The sequence below is a fragment of the Chelon labrosus genome, assembly GCF_963514085.1.
Source record: "Chelon labrosus genome assembly, chromosome: 9".
Taxonomy (NCBI): Eukaryota; Metazoa; Chordata; class Actinopteri; order Mugiliformes; family Mugilidae; genus Chelon; species Chelon labrosus.
Genome location: NC_140359.1, coordinates 17,975,283 through 17,991,571, shown reverse-complemented (window position 1 = coordinate 17,991,571; position 16,289 = coordinate 17,975,283). Strand labels below are relative to the sequence as shown.

The 16,289-nt window shown below is 43.0% G+C and overlaps 1 protein-coding gene across 1 annotated transcript; it reads left to right on the top strand.

Annotated features, from left to right (window-relative positions):
• Positions 1–50: 50 nt before the first annotated feature.
• Positions 51–14,951, top strand: LOC311493696 (RNA-binding protein MEX3B-like). Its single transcript, XM_084552460.1, has 5 exons — positions 51–1,579; positions 8,703–8,941; positions 9,084–9,129; positions 10,088–10,821; positions 10,941–14,951. The coding sequence occupies exons 1-5, from the start codon at positions 889–891 to the stop codon at positions 11,349–11,351; spliced, it is 2,121 nt and encodes a 706-aa protein (XP_084408586.1). The 5' UTR covers positions 51–888; the 3' UTR covers positions 11,352–14,951.
• Positions 14,952–16,289: the final 1,338 nt, after the last annotated feature.

The following is a 16,289-nucleotide window of genomic DNA, read 5'->3' as shown; positions in this document are numbered from 1 at the left end:
AAGACTATCGGTTCCTATAAAGGTCCCTCACACCTGGGCAAGAACACATTTGACAAGTGGTTATTGAACTTATGTTTTCTTTCTATATTGTAATAATCTCATTGTGCAATATACGGATAATAATGGTAGCAAAACGTCCCACATTAGTGTAAGAGTGAGTGCGTGTGAACAAGAATCCCTCACAGATGCTGGCCTGCAGTGTCGGACGCTTCTTGGTTTCTTGCAGGAGTGTATTACCATTTGAAAATATTTCTACCCGACGTCTTGGCAGCTCACTGTTTGATTTATGGTCTATTTGTATTTAAATTAAATTAAGCTGAACTTGTGGTCAGCATCTATTTTCAGCTGGAGGCCATTTACTATGGCATGAACATACAGCCATGATAGGTGACACCAGATTGGCTGTTTTGGAATGATAAAATACAGCATTAAAACTCTCTATCTCTTTGTCTTTCTTCATTGTAAAACTGTAAATGCCACGGTAGCTGCCCGAGATCTCTGAAATGTACTCCCACATTGCATCAAAGTGTGTAACCTATGTCTTGTGGACGTGCAGCAGTACAACCACGTTATACTAGTTAATTATTCTGACGACGTCCCTGCTCTGCATGATGCGTACTGAATGCGTCTTCCTGACATTTGTGAATACGCGGCTGGCCCCCAAAAACAAAGTATCGCGAGAACCAGAGAACACGAGATTACAGTATAGGGAGGGCTGCATGGAGAGCTGGAAAGACAAAACAAAAGCCACACATTTCAACTCACAGGCGCTGGTCGCTTTTTAGTTTTTCTAAAACCAAAAACAAAATTAATTCATTATTCATATAGTTGTTGTTTTTTTTTTTTTGGTTTTTTTGTTTAACGGCAATATTCTAAAAGTGTTGCATCATGCCGAGTAGCACGTCTTTCCTGGAGGCCGATGAGGGAGAGTCCGAGGTCCCGCCGCCGCTAGTGCACGCTTTCGCCGGTATGGGCCTTGAGGAGCACCACGGCACCCAGAGACAGACACCCGAACAAGCAGACGAGAGCCCCTCCTTTCACCACCGCCACCATCACCACCACCACCAACACCAACACCACCAGCTCCCCTCGGTTTCTCATTTCAACCTCCTCGGTACGGTACTCGACTTGAAGCCCCTGCCGCTGCATCGGCCGCCCTCCGGAGATGAAATTAACAAAACGGCAGCTCTCGAGGACGACGAGCCAGAAGTTGTAGCCGTGGATCCCTCGAGCTGCAACGGCGGCTCGTTGCTAGCGCAGGCCCATCGCCACCAACACCTCCCGTCGAGGCCGGGGAGCTGCGTGGTGCCGTCCGGAATGGAGCCACCACCACCACCACCACCGCACGTCGATACGGTATCGCTGTACAGCGGAGACGAGCTGGACGAAACCGTAGTCGGCGGCGGCGGCGGCGCCTTGCCACCGGCTAGCAGCATGGCCATGCTACCGCCCGGTGTGTACGGGGAGCCGGGCTACGAGGCCGAGCCGTCGCTGTTGACCCGGCGAAAGAGCGTAAACACGACCGAGTGTGTGGCCGTGCCGAGCTCCGAGCACGTCGCGGAGATCGTGGGCCGGCAGGGTGAGTAGAGAGACCCGTGTCTCCATGGTAGCACGGGTGGGCTTCGTGAGCTAACGTTACACGGTTAACCGGAGTTTGCGTGGAGTTGGTTGAAAGTAATGAAAGAAAATAGGATAAAAAAAACATCTTTAAAAGTTGTTTAATCTATAAAAAGGATTACTCTATTATTTTTATTAGAGTTTAAATAATATAATAGCTGTTTACTCTGTAGCAACTGTTAGCTCGTGAGTGTTAACTTATTGTTGTCATCCTCACTTGGACATGATGATTACTCTAGTTTACATCACATTTTTGTAAATTATACTTTTAAATATATGTCAGACTTGTGTCTTTATAAAAGATTTAATCAGTTAAAGATCGTTTATACTTAAACCAAACCAAATTTTAGCCTGTTTTATTATTTTTTTTCTCCTCCAACCGTTGACGTTAGCTAGAAAGCAGCTAGCTTAGCACTCCTATCTGGGTCAACAACACCCTCGCCCAACACCCTCGGACAAGTTTACATCAGAAGTTATGTCAACCAACAGATCCGTATGAGTCTCCTCTCTCTGTGTGTTATGGATGTTTTGATTGTACTTCGCTGACAATGAGACTTATCCTCAGCCCTTAAACCAGGCTCGGCTTTGTCTGGGAGGAGGAAGAGGAGGAGAACATAAAGAGGAGCGTGTTGGTCACCATTGCTCTGCCACATCAGCTGTTAGCTTGTAGTTGTCTCCGTGACATAACCGCAGCTTTGTGATTTTTAACCAAAACACGTTTTTCTTTACACGATCCAACGACTTGATGTGTGTGTTTTTTTTTTTTTTTACCTAAAGTTAACATGGCTGAGTTGGGAGAGTGTTATTGTGTCGTGTTTTAACCCAGTTGGGGGAGGGTGCACACACACACACACACACACACACACTGCAGTGTTGACAACAACAGGAAATGGCTCTGGTAATGATGTTGGACTCTCTCAACCACTGCTGAAAGGAATATTTAATTTATAAGCCATGCAACTTTAAAATGCCATTAACGGGACTTCCGGTTTGGCCATGCGGAGATAGGCTGCGTATAGACTGAGCTCCCAGCTTAACTTTTCATTTAAACCTTTAAAAACGCAATTTTCGGCATTTGGACTTATAAGTATAAGACTTGCGTTGAATATATCACTGTTCTATCGAAAAGACACCGAAACTTCAACATGAGTAAGCCAAGGACGTCTTCTGCAGCACATTCATCAACTCGAACTAGCGTTGCTAGCAAGCTAGCTAATATGGCGAATGCAGCTGCTGAAACGACTTCAGCCTCAGACGGTGTATCCATGAGCCAGCTTGTGACCGAGCTGGATAAGCAACGAGCTTCATTGAGGGAAGACATTTCAGCTTTAATCCAGGAATCTGTTGCCACACTACAATCGTCCGTGAATGCACTCACAGAGACCGTCAATAGTTTTCAGGCACGATTGAACGCAACCGAAAGTTTGGCTGGAGATAATTTTGCTGCGCTGCACACAGCCGAAAAAAAGATAAAGTTGCTAGAGGAACAGAATGAGACCCTGCTCAATCGGGTGGATGATCTGGAGAATCGCTCTCGAAGGGCTAACCTTAGGATACTGAATGTTCCCGAGGATAGCGAGAAAGGCCAATCCACTATACAGTTTGTGTCGGAGATGCTAATGGAAGTGATGGGCGAGGATGTTTTTGATAAGCCACCAGAACTCGAACGTGCACACCGCTCTCTCGGCCAAAAGCCTCAGGATGGAAAACCTCCCCGTCCCTTCGTGGTGTGTTTTCACCGGTTCCAAGAGAAGGAGAAGATACTACGGTGGGCCCGAACGCATGAGGTAGAGTTCAAAGGAACGAAACTTCGGATATACCCTGACATGTCGGCGACTCTGGCGAAGAAGCGTGCAGCGTTCAAGGACGTTAAACAACTCCTCTACGAGAAGGGCATAAGATTCCAACTGCTCTATCCTACACGGCTTCGAGTCCAGTTCGACAATCAGACATTCAACTTTTCTTCACCCGAGGAGGCTCAGGAGTTTTATGACCGCCGGATCGCCACACGCGATTAGAATGGACTATGTGGATTGGTAGCGGCCTCGAGTGGACATTTTCTTCTCATCTGAAGCAGGTGAAATTGTTAACGTTAGTTCTGTTTTTCTTAAGTCAGGCGGAGTTTCAGGTTAGTTTCAGAATTGTGAACAAACACGGGCAGGGTAACTTTGATTGTTCTGATGTTTTGATTTTTGGAGGGGTTGCATGCCAGACAGGCATAATGTTCCAGTTACTAATTAATAGGTTATGTTGTTAAGCTAGGCTGGCGGCTAACCTTACCTATTTTTGGACGCTAGCATATATTTTATTTCTCTTATACACAATGACTGGCAACCTGAAACTGTTTTTTTTCCCCTGTTTCTTTCATTTGAGTTTGTATCATCCATGTAGCATGGTAATTGTGGTTTTAGTTGCAGGGGTAACTAGACTTTACTTTATCAACATTATACAGCCTAACCTATTCTGCCTGATTGTCATATTTTGTCTTTTAATTTATCTAGCCTATTGCATTTTTTGAGTGGATTATGCTGAATGCGTTTACTTGTTAAAGTGAAACAATGGGAGTAGGCCTAGTCTACTGTATGAGGATAACAACACAAAGAGTGGACTATTGGGAGTTTAACCACAGTAGGGCTGCGGTTCGTCATTGTTCAATTGATGAACCTAGTGTTTTCTTATTTCTAGGGGTTTTAAGGGTATGGGTTAGCCGAGATTGTTTTTTGGGGTTTTGTTTTGTTTTCTTTTTTCCTCCCCCACCCTCCCCCCTTGTTATGGCTCTGCAATATAGATACAAACTTTGCTGTCACTTTATTATCACCAGTTTAAGAACATCATAGGAAGTACTAGCATGTTTGGAGGGTCTGCGGTCAGGTTTATCAGCTGGAACGTCAGAGGAATGAATGGACCAGTGAAGAGGGCCCGTGTATTTTCACATCTGAAAAGACTGAATACCGAAATTGCTTTTCTACAGGAAACACACTTGCGCGTCCAAGATCAAGTTTTGCTCCGGAAAAATTGGGTAGGGCAAGTGTTTCATTCCTCCTTTAGTAATCGGGCTAGGGGTACAGCAATAATAGTTCATAAAAAGATACTATTCACAGCTTCTGAAATAATCTCAGATCCTCAAGGACGCTACACTGTAGTATCAGGCAGGCTTTTTCACACCCCTGTGGTGTTAGTTTGCGTTTATGCTCCCAACTGGGACGATGCTGACTTTTTCAAGAAAATAATGTCCTTATTGCCAGATCTGAACACTCATCGCCTAATATTTGGTGGGGACATGAACTGTGTGATGGATATGTCCTTAGACCGGTCAAATCCTAAGGTTATACCCACATCAAGGATGTCCAGGGCTCTCTCAAGTCTCATGACTCACATTGGCTGTGTAGACCCATGGAGATTTTTGTTCCCCAACAAAAAAGAATTTTCATGTTTCTCTCATGTGCATCAGTCTTATTCGAGAATAGACTATTTTTTCATTGATAAGTCTCTCCTCTCTTCCATTAAATCTGTAGAATATTCAGCAATTGTAGAATCGGATCATGCACCTGTAATACTGGATATTAACTTTACACTGAATTATTCCTCAAGACCAGTCTGGAGGCTGAACACGGCCTTACTTTCAGATACAACATTTTGTCAGTTTATCTCCAAAGCAATAGATGATTTCCTTTTAACTAATCAGAATGACACCATATCACCATCAATATTATGGGAAACATTAAAAGTTGTTTTGAGAGGCCAAATAATATCGTTTGCGGCATCACGTAATAAAGACAGAAAGCAAGCACAGGAAAACCTAATCCATTCTATTTTGGAAATTGATCATCAGTATTCTAAGACCCCCACGCCAGAACTATGTAAAGAAAAACTAAATCTCAAAGCCCAGTATGATATATTGTCTACAGAGAAAACAGAACATAACCTGTTGCGGTCACGTGCATTTTTTTACGAACATGGTGAAAAGGCAGGACGCCTTCTTGCTCACCAGCTGAAGGGCAGGTCTGCATCTCGTCTTATACCTAGTATTAAGAAAAGAACTCAAGAGTTGACAGTAGACCCCCAGGAAATTAATAATACCTTTAAGGACTTCTATTCAGAATTATACACAACAGAGTTCCCAACTGACACTTTGCACATGGAGGATTTTTTAGAAAACTTGAATATCCCGACAATTTCACAAGATCAATGCGAAAACCTAGAAAAACCTCTGGATGGGCAAGAAATTGAGAACTCAATCAGGGAAATGCAGAGCGGAAAAACTCCTGGACCGGACGGTTTTCCGGTTGAGTTTTATAAAAAATTTTCATCACAGCTAACACCTCTGCTTCTTAGCTTGTTCAACCATTCATTTGAAAAGACAGCCCTCCCGCAGAGCCTTACAGAGGCGCTTATCACAGTTCTGCTGAAGCCTGGTAAAGATGCAGCGGACTGTAGTTCTTATAGGCCAATATCTTTGTTGAATGTGGATGTGAAGATACTCTCTAAAGTTTTGGCCGCTAGAATAAATACAGTGATAACAGACATAATTTCAACTGACCAAACAGGTTTTGTTAGGGGGCGTCATTCGTTCGTTAACATCCGTAAGCTTTTAAATGTAGTGCATTCTCCGTCGTCTGGGGATGCACCAGAGGTGGTTGTGTCCCTGGACGCGGAGAAGGCATTTGATAGGGTCGAATGGGGCTACCTCTTTCATGTACTGACTAAATTTGGGTTTGGACCAAAGTTTGTGTCTTGGGTTCGACTGTTATACTCTTCTCCAAAAGCTGCAGTAGTCACTAACAAGGTACGCTCCCAGTTTTTCCCTCTATCCAGAGGAACACGTCAGGGTTGCCCTCTCAGCCCATTGTTATTTGTTTTAGCAATAGAACCTCTATCAATAAAGCTTAGAACCACACAGTCTATAAAGGGAATTAGAAGGATGGGTATGGATCATAAGATTTCTTTGTATGCAGATGATCTTTTAATCTATGTAACGGATCCATTATCTTGTACACCGATGATCTTGAAGATTTTGGGGGACTTCAGTATATTTTCAGGATATAAAATTAATTACTCAAAAAGTGTGTGTTTTCCTGTCAATGCTGAGGCTCACCGAATTCGGGATGCGGACTTGCCCTTTTGTATTTCTAAAACTGGGTTCAAATATTTGGGAATTCATGTCACAGCTACATTTTCTGGTCTGTATGGAAGTAACTTTACTCCATTACTTGATAAATTAAAATCTGATCTCCAGAGATGGAGTACTATTTATTTATCTTTGGCTGGGAAAATCAGCTGTATTAAAATGAACGTGCTGCCTAGATTTCTATACTTATTTCAAAATCTTCCATATTTTCTCCCAAAGTCCTTTTTCCGCTCAATAGATGAGTTACTCTTAAGTTTTGTGTGGGGAGGTAAAAATGCAAGACTTCGTAAAACATTCTTCGAAAGGCCTAGGCAGAGAGGTGGGCTTGCTCTCCCAAATTTCATGTTTTATTATTGGGCAGCAAACTTGCACAAAGTTCTATTTTGGTTTCAAGCTCCTAATACAGACTGGTGCAGGGCAGAGGCCCAGTTTTGCAAATTATCATCCCTCACTGCATTGCTAACATCAAAACTCCCTTTCTCCCCCTCACGCTTTTCCTCTAGCCCAGTAGTTAGTTCAACATTGAGGATTTGGATGCAATTTAGGCAAGCATTTCATTTAACTGATCTTTCCATGCTTAACCCTGTCTGTAATAATCATCTTTTTCCAGCCTCCAGACTGGATGACACTTTTAAACAGTGGGAACTCATGGGCCTTACTACATGTCAAGACTTTTTCATAGAGAAGGTTTTCCCAAGCTTCACTGAACTGGCAAACAAATTTCAAATTCCAAGATCTAGCTTTTTCAGGTATCTTCAGATTCGTCACTTCATTCAAACAAACACCCCATCATTTCCTCAATTACCTAAGCCCTCACATATAGAGGATATATTGTTGACTCCTCTGACCTTGAGGGGGCAAATTTCTATCATTTACAATTTGATTATGTCATTTAATAATGTGTCCATTGAGGGAATTAAAACAAAATGGGAAGAGGAATTAGGGACAGACATCTCAGACGCGGTGTGGGACAGAGCTTTAGGATGGGTGAATGGAACTTCCTCTTGTGCGCGTTTAAATTTGATTCAGTTTAAAGTTCTACACCGCATGCATTATAGTAAGGCTAAACTAGCCAAAATATACTCTAATATAGATGACATATGTGATCGTTGCGGACAGGACCAAGCGGACCTTTCTCATATGTTTTGGTCGTGTCCGGGGCTTGGGGAATTCTGGACATCAGTGTTTAAAATCCTAAACGAAGCCTTTGAGTTAGATTTACAACCTAGTCCCATAACAGCTATATTTGGGGTCCAGGGGAGTGGACATTTTGTAATGCCTAATAGCAAAGAGAATGTAGTTGCTTTTGCAACTTTAATAGCAAGGAGAAGGATACTGATGGAATGGAAATCCAAAACACCGCCAAAGGCCTCAGTGTGGCTATCTGACATGATGATGTTTCTAAAAATTGAAAAGATTAAATTCTTCCTCAGAGGGTCGACTAAGAAGTTTTTCAAAACTTGGGACCCCTTACTGACTTATTTTGAAAACCTTACCGTACTCCCTTCTCCATAATCTGCTTTAGCAGTAAAGTACAAATTTTATACTGACAGCTTTCATTTATAGAGCCCCTTTTTTTTTTTTTTTTTTTTTTTTTTTTTTTTTTTTTTTTTTTTTTGTCTGTTTGTTTTCTTTTCTTTCCCTTTCCTCGGCAGTAGGGATGTTGGAGTGGGGGGTGGGGTGGGGGGGTTACAATGTCTTTAAAAGAATGTAATACAGCATTGTGATTTACACTGTATTTAAGACAATAAAAATACAATGTCAAAAAAAAAAAATGCCATTAACGGCTGGAAACTTAAATTGCGCCCGTCATGATCTTTTATTAGTCCAGATTTTGAGTTTCAAGGTTTAATATGTTTATGTAATGCGGTGAATGTTAAAGCCCAGATTGAAATAACCCAACTTTCCCCCCCCCCCCCCATTTTCTTTCCTGTGCTCTTTAACTTTACTCCGACAGGCTGTAAGATTAAGGCGCTCCGGGCCAAGACCAACACCTACATTAAAACGCCAGTGAGGGGGGAGCAGCCTGTCTTTGTTGTGACGGGGCGCAAAGAAGATGTGGCCATGGCCAAGAGGGAGATCCTGTCGGCGGCTGAGCATTTCTCCCTCATCAGAGCGTCTCGAAACAAGACGGGCCCTGTGCCTGCTGCGACTGGCGCAGGGGCCCCTTCTCTACCTGGACAGACAACCATTCAGGTCAACAAGAAGCACATGATTGAGTTACATTCTTATGCAATGAATCACATTAAGGACAGCCATAAAAATAAAAAATAATAATAATTAGGTGTTATAAATATTACCCTCCAAGCTCATTTGTTTTATGTGTTTGACCCTACAGGTGCGGGTACCATATCGCGTTGTTGGCTTGGTCGTGGGTCCCAAAGGTGGGTCTTTTAATCCGTTCTTTATTACGTCGATCGTTGTCTGTTCCAGCCGCTGGCCATAATGTCGTAAAGAGAGATAATAAAATATCAGCACAGGCACTAATTTCGACATGACTGTAAAAACAATAAGCTTGTCTAATCACTGTTGCGTACACAAGAGAGACCATGTAGTAATTAAGAGCTAAATATGATGTGTAATGTCAGAAGTTATGTTAAGTTTTTAGATTTTCTTTACACCGTGGAGGTGTTTAGAGTAAGGAATAAAGTGCGGCCCACACCTAACATCCTTTTGTTTCTTGGTTAATAAGGAAATTGTGAATTGTGTAATAAACAGCCTAGAGTATTTTTTAGTCTATCTGGGGTCTTTCCAGAAGGTTACATTCTGCCCTCACCTCTTTAACCCCTTGCTCTGTTGACATTACCACCTTTGTGTGAGAAAGCCCCGGGGCTGATTTGTAAATTGAACTGCAGCACTTCTCAACCACGTGCCATTGCACCGCAGAGAGTCAAAAAATTACAACACGTTTCAAAAAGGAGAGGGGGGGGAAGCTGTGTCGCACTCGCAGAGGCAAGACGTGCAGTGACATTTTGATGTTCAAGATTTGCGTTTTAAAAGCAATAAAGTAAAAACCTCAGTCACATTTTTTATTAACTGTGGCCCATTTGTTTCTGAATGTACTCCAGGATCCCAGGATGTGTTATTTTTCTTATATATAGCACTGTGATCTTAAAAGGTTTGCACTCTGGATTGGAACTCGGTGTTGTGCACTTAAGCTAGGTGAGTCACTAGGACTGCCTGCAGCTCAGTGCTGTAATTACTGCACAGCTGTGCCGCTTCTAGTTTCAAAGTCTGATTTTATTGTTGGGGAGAGGAGGGGAACCAAGTGTAATAATTGAAAATAAACACAGTATTTAATGGACAATTTAAGTTAAAAATCTTTCCGGTTATATCTTTTAGGGGCAACCATCAAACGTATTCAGCAACAGACGCACACCTACATCGTGACACCGAGTCGTGACAAAGAGCCCGTGTTTGAGGTCACCGGGATGCCGGAGAACGTGGACCGGGCGAGGGAAGAGATCGAGGCGCACATCGCCCTCCGCACTGGAACCTGTGGGGGCATTGAGGTTCCGGGTGTGGACAACAACGACTTCCAGTTCAACGGGACGGACGTCAGTTTTGAGGCTTCCGCAGCACCCGCTGGGCTGGGGGATGCCGCGTGGCTCCATGCAGGGACACCGTCACCGGCTGGTGGTAGCATGCTGCCAGGGAACATCAACGGTACTCAGCGAGTCAATAGCAATATTAGCAGTGGTGTCAAGATGTCTTCCACCTACCGCAACGACAGCTCCAGCTCTCTGGGCAGCGGCTCCAGCTCGGCTGATTCTTTCTACGGCAATGGGAACGGCAACCGAATGTCAGATTTCAGCCCGAACGGTCCGTATAACGCCAACGCTAACAACAACAACAACAGCAATGGCGGCAGTACGAGTTTCTGGTTTGGTGACAGTCTCCTTCCTGTTGGGTCTGAGGAGCTGGTCAGCCTGGGAGGTGGAGGAGGCTCCTCCTCAGGATTTGACCCACTGACCGTTTCCACTGCCCATGCCTCACAGTCTCCTGCGCAGCCACACATCTGGAGCTCCTTTGTGGACCACCAGCCCCCCCAGGCATTTGATGCTCTTCAGTCTCAGGTATGTGAAATTCAACAGCTTATGACCTTCTGTGCAGACATTAAAGTAGTCAAAAGCAGTTGAAAGCAATTTTTTTTGTCTGTAAACTGAGATATGTATGTTGTTATTGATGTCTCCAGACCAGTCAGCCTGGGACGCCCCGGCTGTCTCCAACCTTCCCCATGATCGAAGCCCTGGAGCACCCTCAAGCCCAGCGGGTACTCCGGGGTCCTTTCAGCTCAGCCGGGACCCTCGACGCTCAGAGGTTCCCGTCCTACAGCTCGGCCTTCTCCTCTTCCGGTGAAAGCACCGCCTCCTCATCCTCTCCTCCTGAATCCTCTCTCTCCTATCGTCCGGCGCTCGGATCAGCGGGGAGAGGACAGGAGATATGCATCAACTGTATGGATAACCAGGTGATCGCTGCCTTGGTTCCTTGCGGCCATAACCTCTTCTGTCTAGATTGTGCCACCCATATATGCCAGGGTCCAAAGGCTGTGTGCCCCGTGTGCCTGTCTCCAGCCACGCAGGCCATCAAGCTCCGCAATATGTGATTTTAATCTATTTACCTTGACGGCTGACGAGGGATCAGCCTCCCCGACACTCGTAACCCGTGCGGGGAACTTACAAAACTGACCCCGAATCAGCGTCTAGGTTTGTCTTCGCCACACCGGCGCTGTCGAAGCTGGTGTTTGGTTGACATGTGAGGAAGAGTAGGCGAATTAGGAATGATCTTTAATTAGGGCATGGGTTGGGGTGTTCAGCCACGTGCCTGTATTGTGAAGTCTTCTTCCTTGATTGATTGATTGATTGATCAACGGGAGGGTCGCAAGCCCTCCATGTAGCATTGGGTGGGTCGGGATATATGTGTATATATACATATATATACACAAAGGTATATATACATATACCTTTGTGTATATATATGATTTCTGATTTACATTTTTCCCTCCTTTAACCTTTTGTTATTGGTTTCTGCCTATCTATAAATTTAATTTCTTCTACATCTGTTGCTATTAGAAACATAACATTGACTTTTTGGGCCAAAGTCATATTTTTTTTTTTTTGGTCTACATCTCAAAAGTTTTCCATTTATTTTTTTCCCATTTATTTTTTTTTTTAAATTTGCTGCTACCGATTTTATGTGACGAACCATGGCCCAGCCCTTTTGTGCTCGTGTCAGGAAACCTAGAGGAAATGAGACGAGCGGCGAACGTATTTACGTACGGTGAGCCCCCTCACATGACAGTGTATAAATGAATCGTATTCTCCTGGTTACTACAAAATTCAAATGCTGCAGTGAACTCGATACGCTACACCCTTCTTTTCAGACTCCACCTTCTATCTCGCGTGATTTTTACGAAAACATTAATCGGCTATCGTGGCTTGGTTGAAAAGGATGTTTACATTCTCCAGATCGTAAATCTGAATTTTTGAGCATTGCTTGATCGATCGATCGATCCGCATGCAAACGCACCCACCCAGGCTTTTTAAACCCGCTGGGTCCAACCTTCACACTCCAGTGTCGGCCTCTTGTCGTCTCAGGGTTCTTTCTTCCCCAGAATAGAACCAACAAGTGGGTAACTCCTTCTTTTTTTTGGTAGAGTACCGGGAGGTTACACCACTTTCGTATATTTCGCCACGTAGCTTTCCATTTATACCTAAAAACAAAAACAAAAAAAACAAAAAACTGTTTACGCTAAACTCGTGCCTGATTCCGTTCCGAGTAAACAAAAGAAACGACCGGTTCGGCGGACACACAGTGTTGCTCTGTCTTCAAACTTGTGGCCTTTTTTTGGAAAGCCTATAATTAACTCACAACACTATCTGCAAAGATCTTGGGCTCAAAAGAACACAAGCCGACAGACCGAAGTCTTAATGTATTTTTTTTGTTTAGTCTCTTAAATACATCTTGGTGGAACCAAGGTTTTATCATAGGGATGCTTTCTTTTGCTTACTAATTTGATTAGCATTTCTAAAGTTTATCTTTTCGGCACCAAACACACTCATTTAGTTTTCCCCCTCTTTTATTTTCTTATGTTGCCTCTTTGTTTATATCTTGATGACATTCTTGTGTGGGAAAAGCATGTGCCAGATTTCAGGCGGAAAGATATGCACAGCTCGTACCTTTTTGGTAACATTCCTCTTCCCCGGCATTGCAGTCACTTTTTGTAGATGGTATATATACGTGTGGCTAATTACTTAAACCTCACCTGGGAGCCAGAGGAGCCGATATTCTCTCAAACGCTACAACTAGACAGCTGTGATCTGGAACAAATCCCCGTACTGTACGGACAGTCGTCTGACCTTTTTTATTTTATTTTATTTAAAAAAAAAAAAGCCATCTCAGTAATATATCCCTTTCTTTCACTTGAATGTTGATTCACTTGGACTGCACCGCCCTGTGGCCGACCTCGTCACTCCTTAAGCAGTCAAAAGTAAAATAATTCCACTGGGATGTCAAATTGAGATGAAGGCCACCCGTTTGCTTTACACATCTTATCTGCCCGGCCTATGCAAAAAAAAAACAAAAAACATCTCATATATTAACTTGTCAAGGAAGATAAATTAAACTCCTTGGGTTTTTAATTACAGAGCTCAAACAAACTGGAGCTGAAACGTGTGCGCAGACACATCCCTTCTGCTTTTACTACAACATTTCAGTCCGTGTTTGTCTTCAACACCAGTGCATTCGTGAGTCGTTTCAACGGTACACACTTGGCTTCTGTTTTGTGCTGTGCACCACTAAGCACAGACCACATCTTATCACACTATTGACAAGCCGGGACGAGCGCGTTGTTTTATTTTTTTGCCTTCCCCCCCCTCCCCGCGCGTCGATCCGTCGCTTCATCTCTCCGTGAAAGTGTGGGGAAACGTACAAATTGGTGGAAATCATCTCAAATCTTAGCTTTAAACACCGCCCGTCCCTGGACTTTCACGGGGCCGAATGAGTCGACGGACGCGTCGGGAGGGGAAGCAGCTGGAATGATTTCATCTGGGACTGACACCACGTAAAGGTCAATACTGTTGCTTTGTTGTGTGGACATTGGACTGCAGTCCGTCTGGCATTCCAGCTGTAAACAGTGTTTTGGAGTCGTTATCGCTTCGCTCTGTTTCTTAAAAAAACAAAAAACAAAAACGTCTTTTTCGTGGGTCGTTGAGCTTTCTCGAGGAAATGGAACCAAACGAGTCCCAAAAGTGCAAAAAACCCCATCTGCTCCCAGCCCCTCGGGTCTTCTATCCGTCCCATTATTATACTATGATATATATTTTACTTCGCTCAGCTCTGCGGAGGGCCGATCTCTTTGCTCTCGTTCTTTTTCCTCCGTCTCTCTCTCTCTCTCTCTCTCTGGGGGAAATGCAATACACAGTTGGCCCTCAGTTTAAACCTATTGACATTTTTCTGTATGTATTATATAAAATATTACTGTTAATGACTGATAAATACACAGAACTTATTTTTTATTTTGTTACATTTCATATATACATAAATATATCTATATTAAAATGTTTACAATAAGATTTTTTTATTTTTTATTTTTACCTTTTTCCTCTTGAGTGATTAAGTGAATGAAGAGTTGGAAAACCCGGAAACGTTGCAGGCGAGTGTCAGTGCTTATCTGCTTGTAGTCTAGATATTAGTTTACAGTATTTGGTGATAATAGTGTTGGTAGCTGCCGTTAAAACCTAGTGGAACATGGAATGTGCATCGCAAGCATGTCTTCATAATTTACCGCCAATGTAAAACTTCACACTGCAACTGTAAAAAGGCCAAGGATTCAAGCTGCCTGTCATGTCTGTACAACACCAAATTAAGAACGGTATACTATTAAAAATGTATCTTTAGATTATCTTTATATATATATATATATATATATATATATATATAAGTACATTTACTGTTGAGCTGTACCAACAATTCAAAGTATTTGCTAATTTTACTACACTTTTGTTATGTATATGTAGGGGGAGTCTTAAGGCATATAAATTCTTCAAATTGAGTCAGGAGTTTAAAAGCAGACTATATTTTATAACGGCCTTTTAAGTTATTGCGGCCAAAGCACTGATATTATATATTTGCTGTAAAGAGAATTTAAGAGTTTTATTTTTCTGATATTAAAGTTACTTAATAAAGACGGTTTCGTTTAAAGCCACGTCGGGCTCCTGTCGTTTATTCCTCGTGTGAAATGATGTTTTAAAGTTGTTGTGAAGCAGCTACTGGAGCGGTATTTGCATCTGATGTTTCTTACTTTAAAAAAAAAATTAAAAATGAGGTGGTACTAAGGTGGTCTGCTCTGATTGGTCGGTTCCAGTGGACTGAGCACACACCACTCATACATGTGTGAGCCAAACTACGTGCCCCGAGTGCAGGATGAGTCATCAACTTTTAAAAATAATTTTCCAGAAAATGACTAACTCTATAAAATGCCATAAAGGACAGCTACAAATAGACCTTTTCGTCACCGTAGGGTCAGATATCGCAGAGTAGATGACTTATACTGCAAAATATGTCATGAAAATACCTAAAGAATTTTATTTCAGGGTGACTTTAATGCTTTGTGCTTACTCCCATCTTCCATATTCTGCAGGATCCTAATGACTAACATTACACTGATTTTCTGTTTGCCCTACAAGAAAGACACATTCCTCTCTATAAAAACAAAGTTAAAACAAATGCAACTGAGCACGCTGAGTTTTCCTCAAGACTTCACTGCTCATCTCATCTGGTTTTAGTTGTGAGGAGTTGGAAGTAAATGGATTGTGTTAACGGACCAAAAGTCACCTGACCAACCGCCTTACTTGGATAAGAAGTGAAATGTCTTCAAGAAAACCCAACAAGTCCAGTTGCGTTTGAAAAGAACGGCATACGGTGCAGCACTTGGCACATTTGGGAAATGTGAAGAACCATGACTTCTTGAATCTCTGGCACAAAGTAGAAGATTTTTTTTTAACAATTTCATTTTCAGTTTAAGCTGAGACTGTTCTTCTTTACATAAAGACTAGCTCATCTCTAATTTAAGTGTCTCAGCGAGCCAGCAATGCACAATACCATGACTGTGAAGCACATCTCTCATTATTATTGAACCTATTGCAGCAAGACAAAGTTACTGCCTTCAGGTTGGTCACATGGGAAACTTTGTCACATGGTGCGGGGACAACTTCCTGCAGCTGAATGTGACAAAGGAGCTGGTTGTGGACATGAGGAGGAGGAGAAAGGCTTCGGTGACCCCTGTTACCATCCTGGGGGCCCGTGTGGACATTGTTGAGGATTATAAGTATCTGGGAGTGCACACTGACAATAAACTAGACTGGACAAAGAACAATGAGGGGACTCTACAGGAAGAGCCAGATTTGACTCTACTTTCTGAGGAGACTGAGGTCCTTCAACATCTGCCGGACAATGTTCAGGATGTCCTACGAGTCCATGGTGGACAGTGTGCTCCTGACAAACCAATCTGCAAGGCCGGTGAGGTTGTATGTACGGGTGGAGC

Coding starts and splice junctions, on each gene's coding strand:
- LOC311493696 (XM_084552460.1), top strand. CDS start 889: ATGCCGAGTAGCACGTCTTTCCTGGAGGCCGATGAGGGAGAGTCCGAG. Junction 8,942..9,083: donor CTGGACAGACAACCATTCAG/GTCAACAAGAAG, acceptor TTGACCCTACAG/GTGCGGGTACCATATCGCGT. Junction 9,130..10,087: donor CTTGGTCGTGGGTCCCAAAG/GTGGGTCTTTTA, acceptor TATATCTTTTAG/GGGCAACCATCAAACGTATT.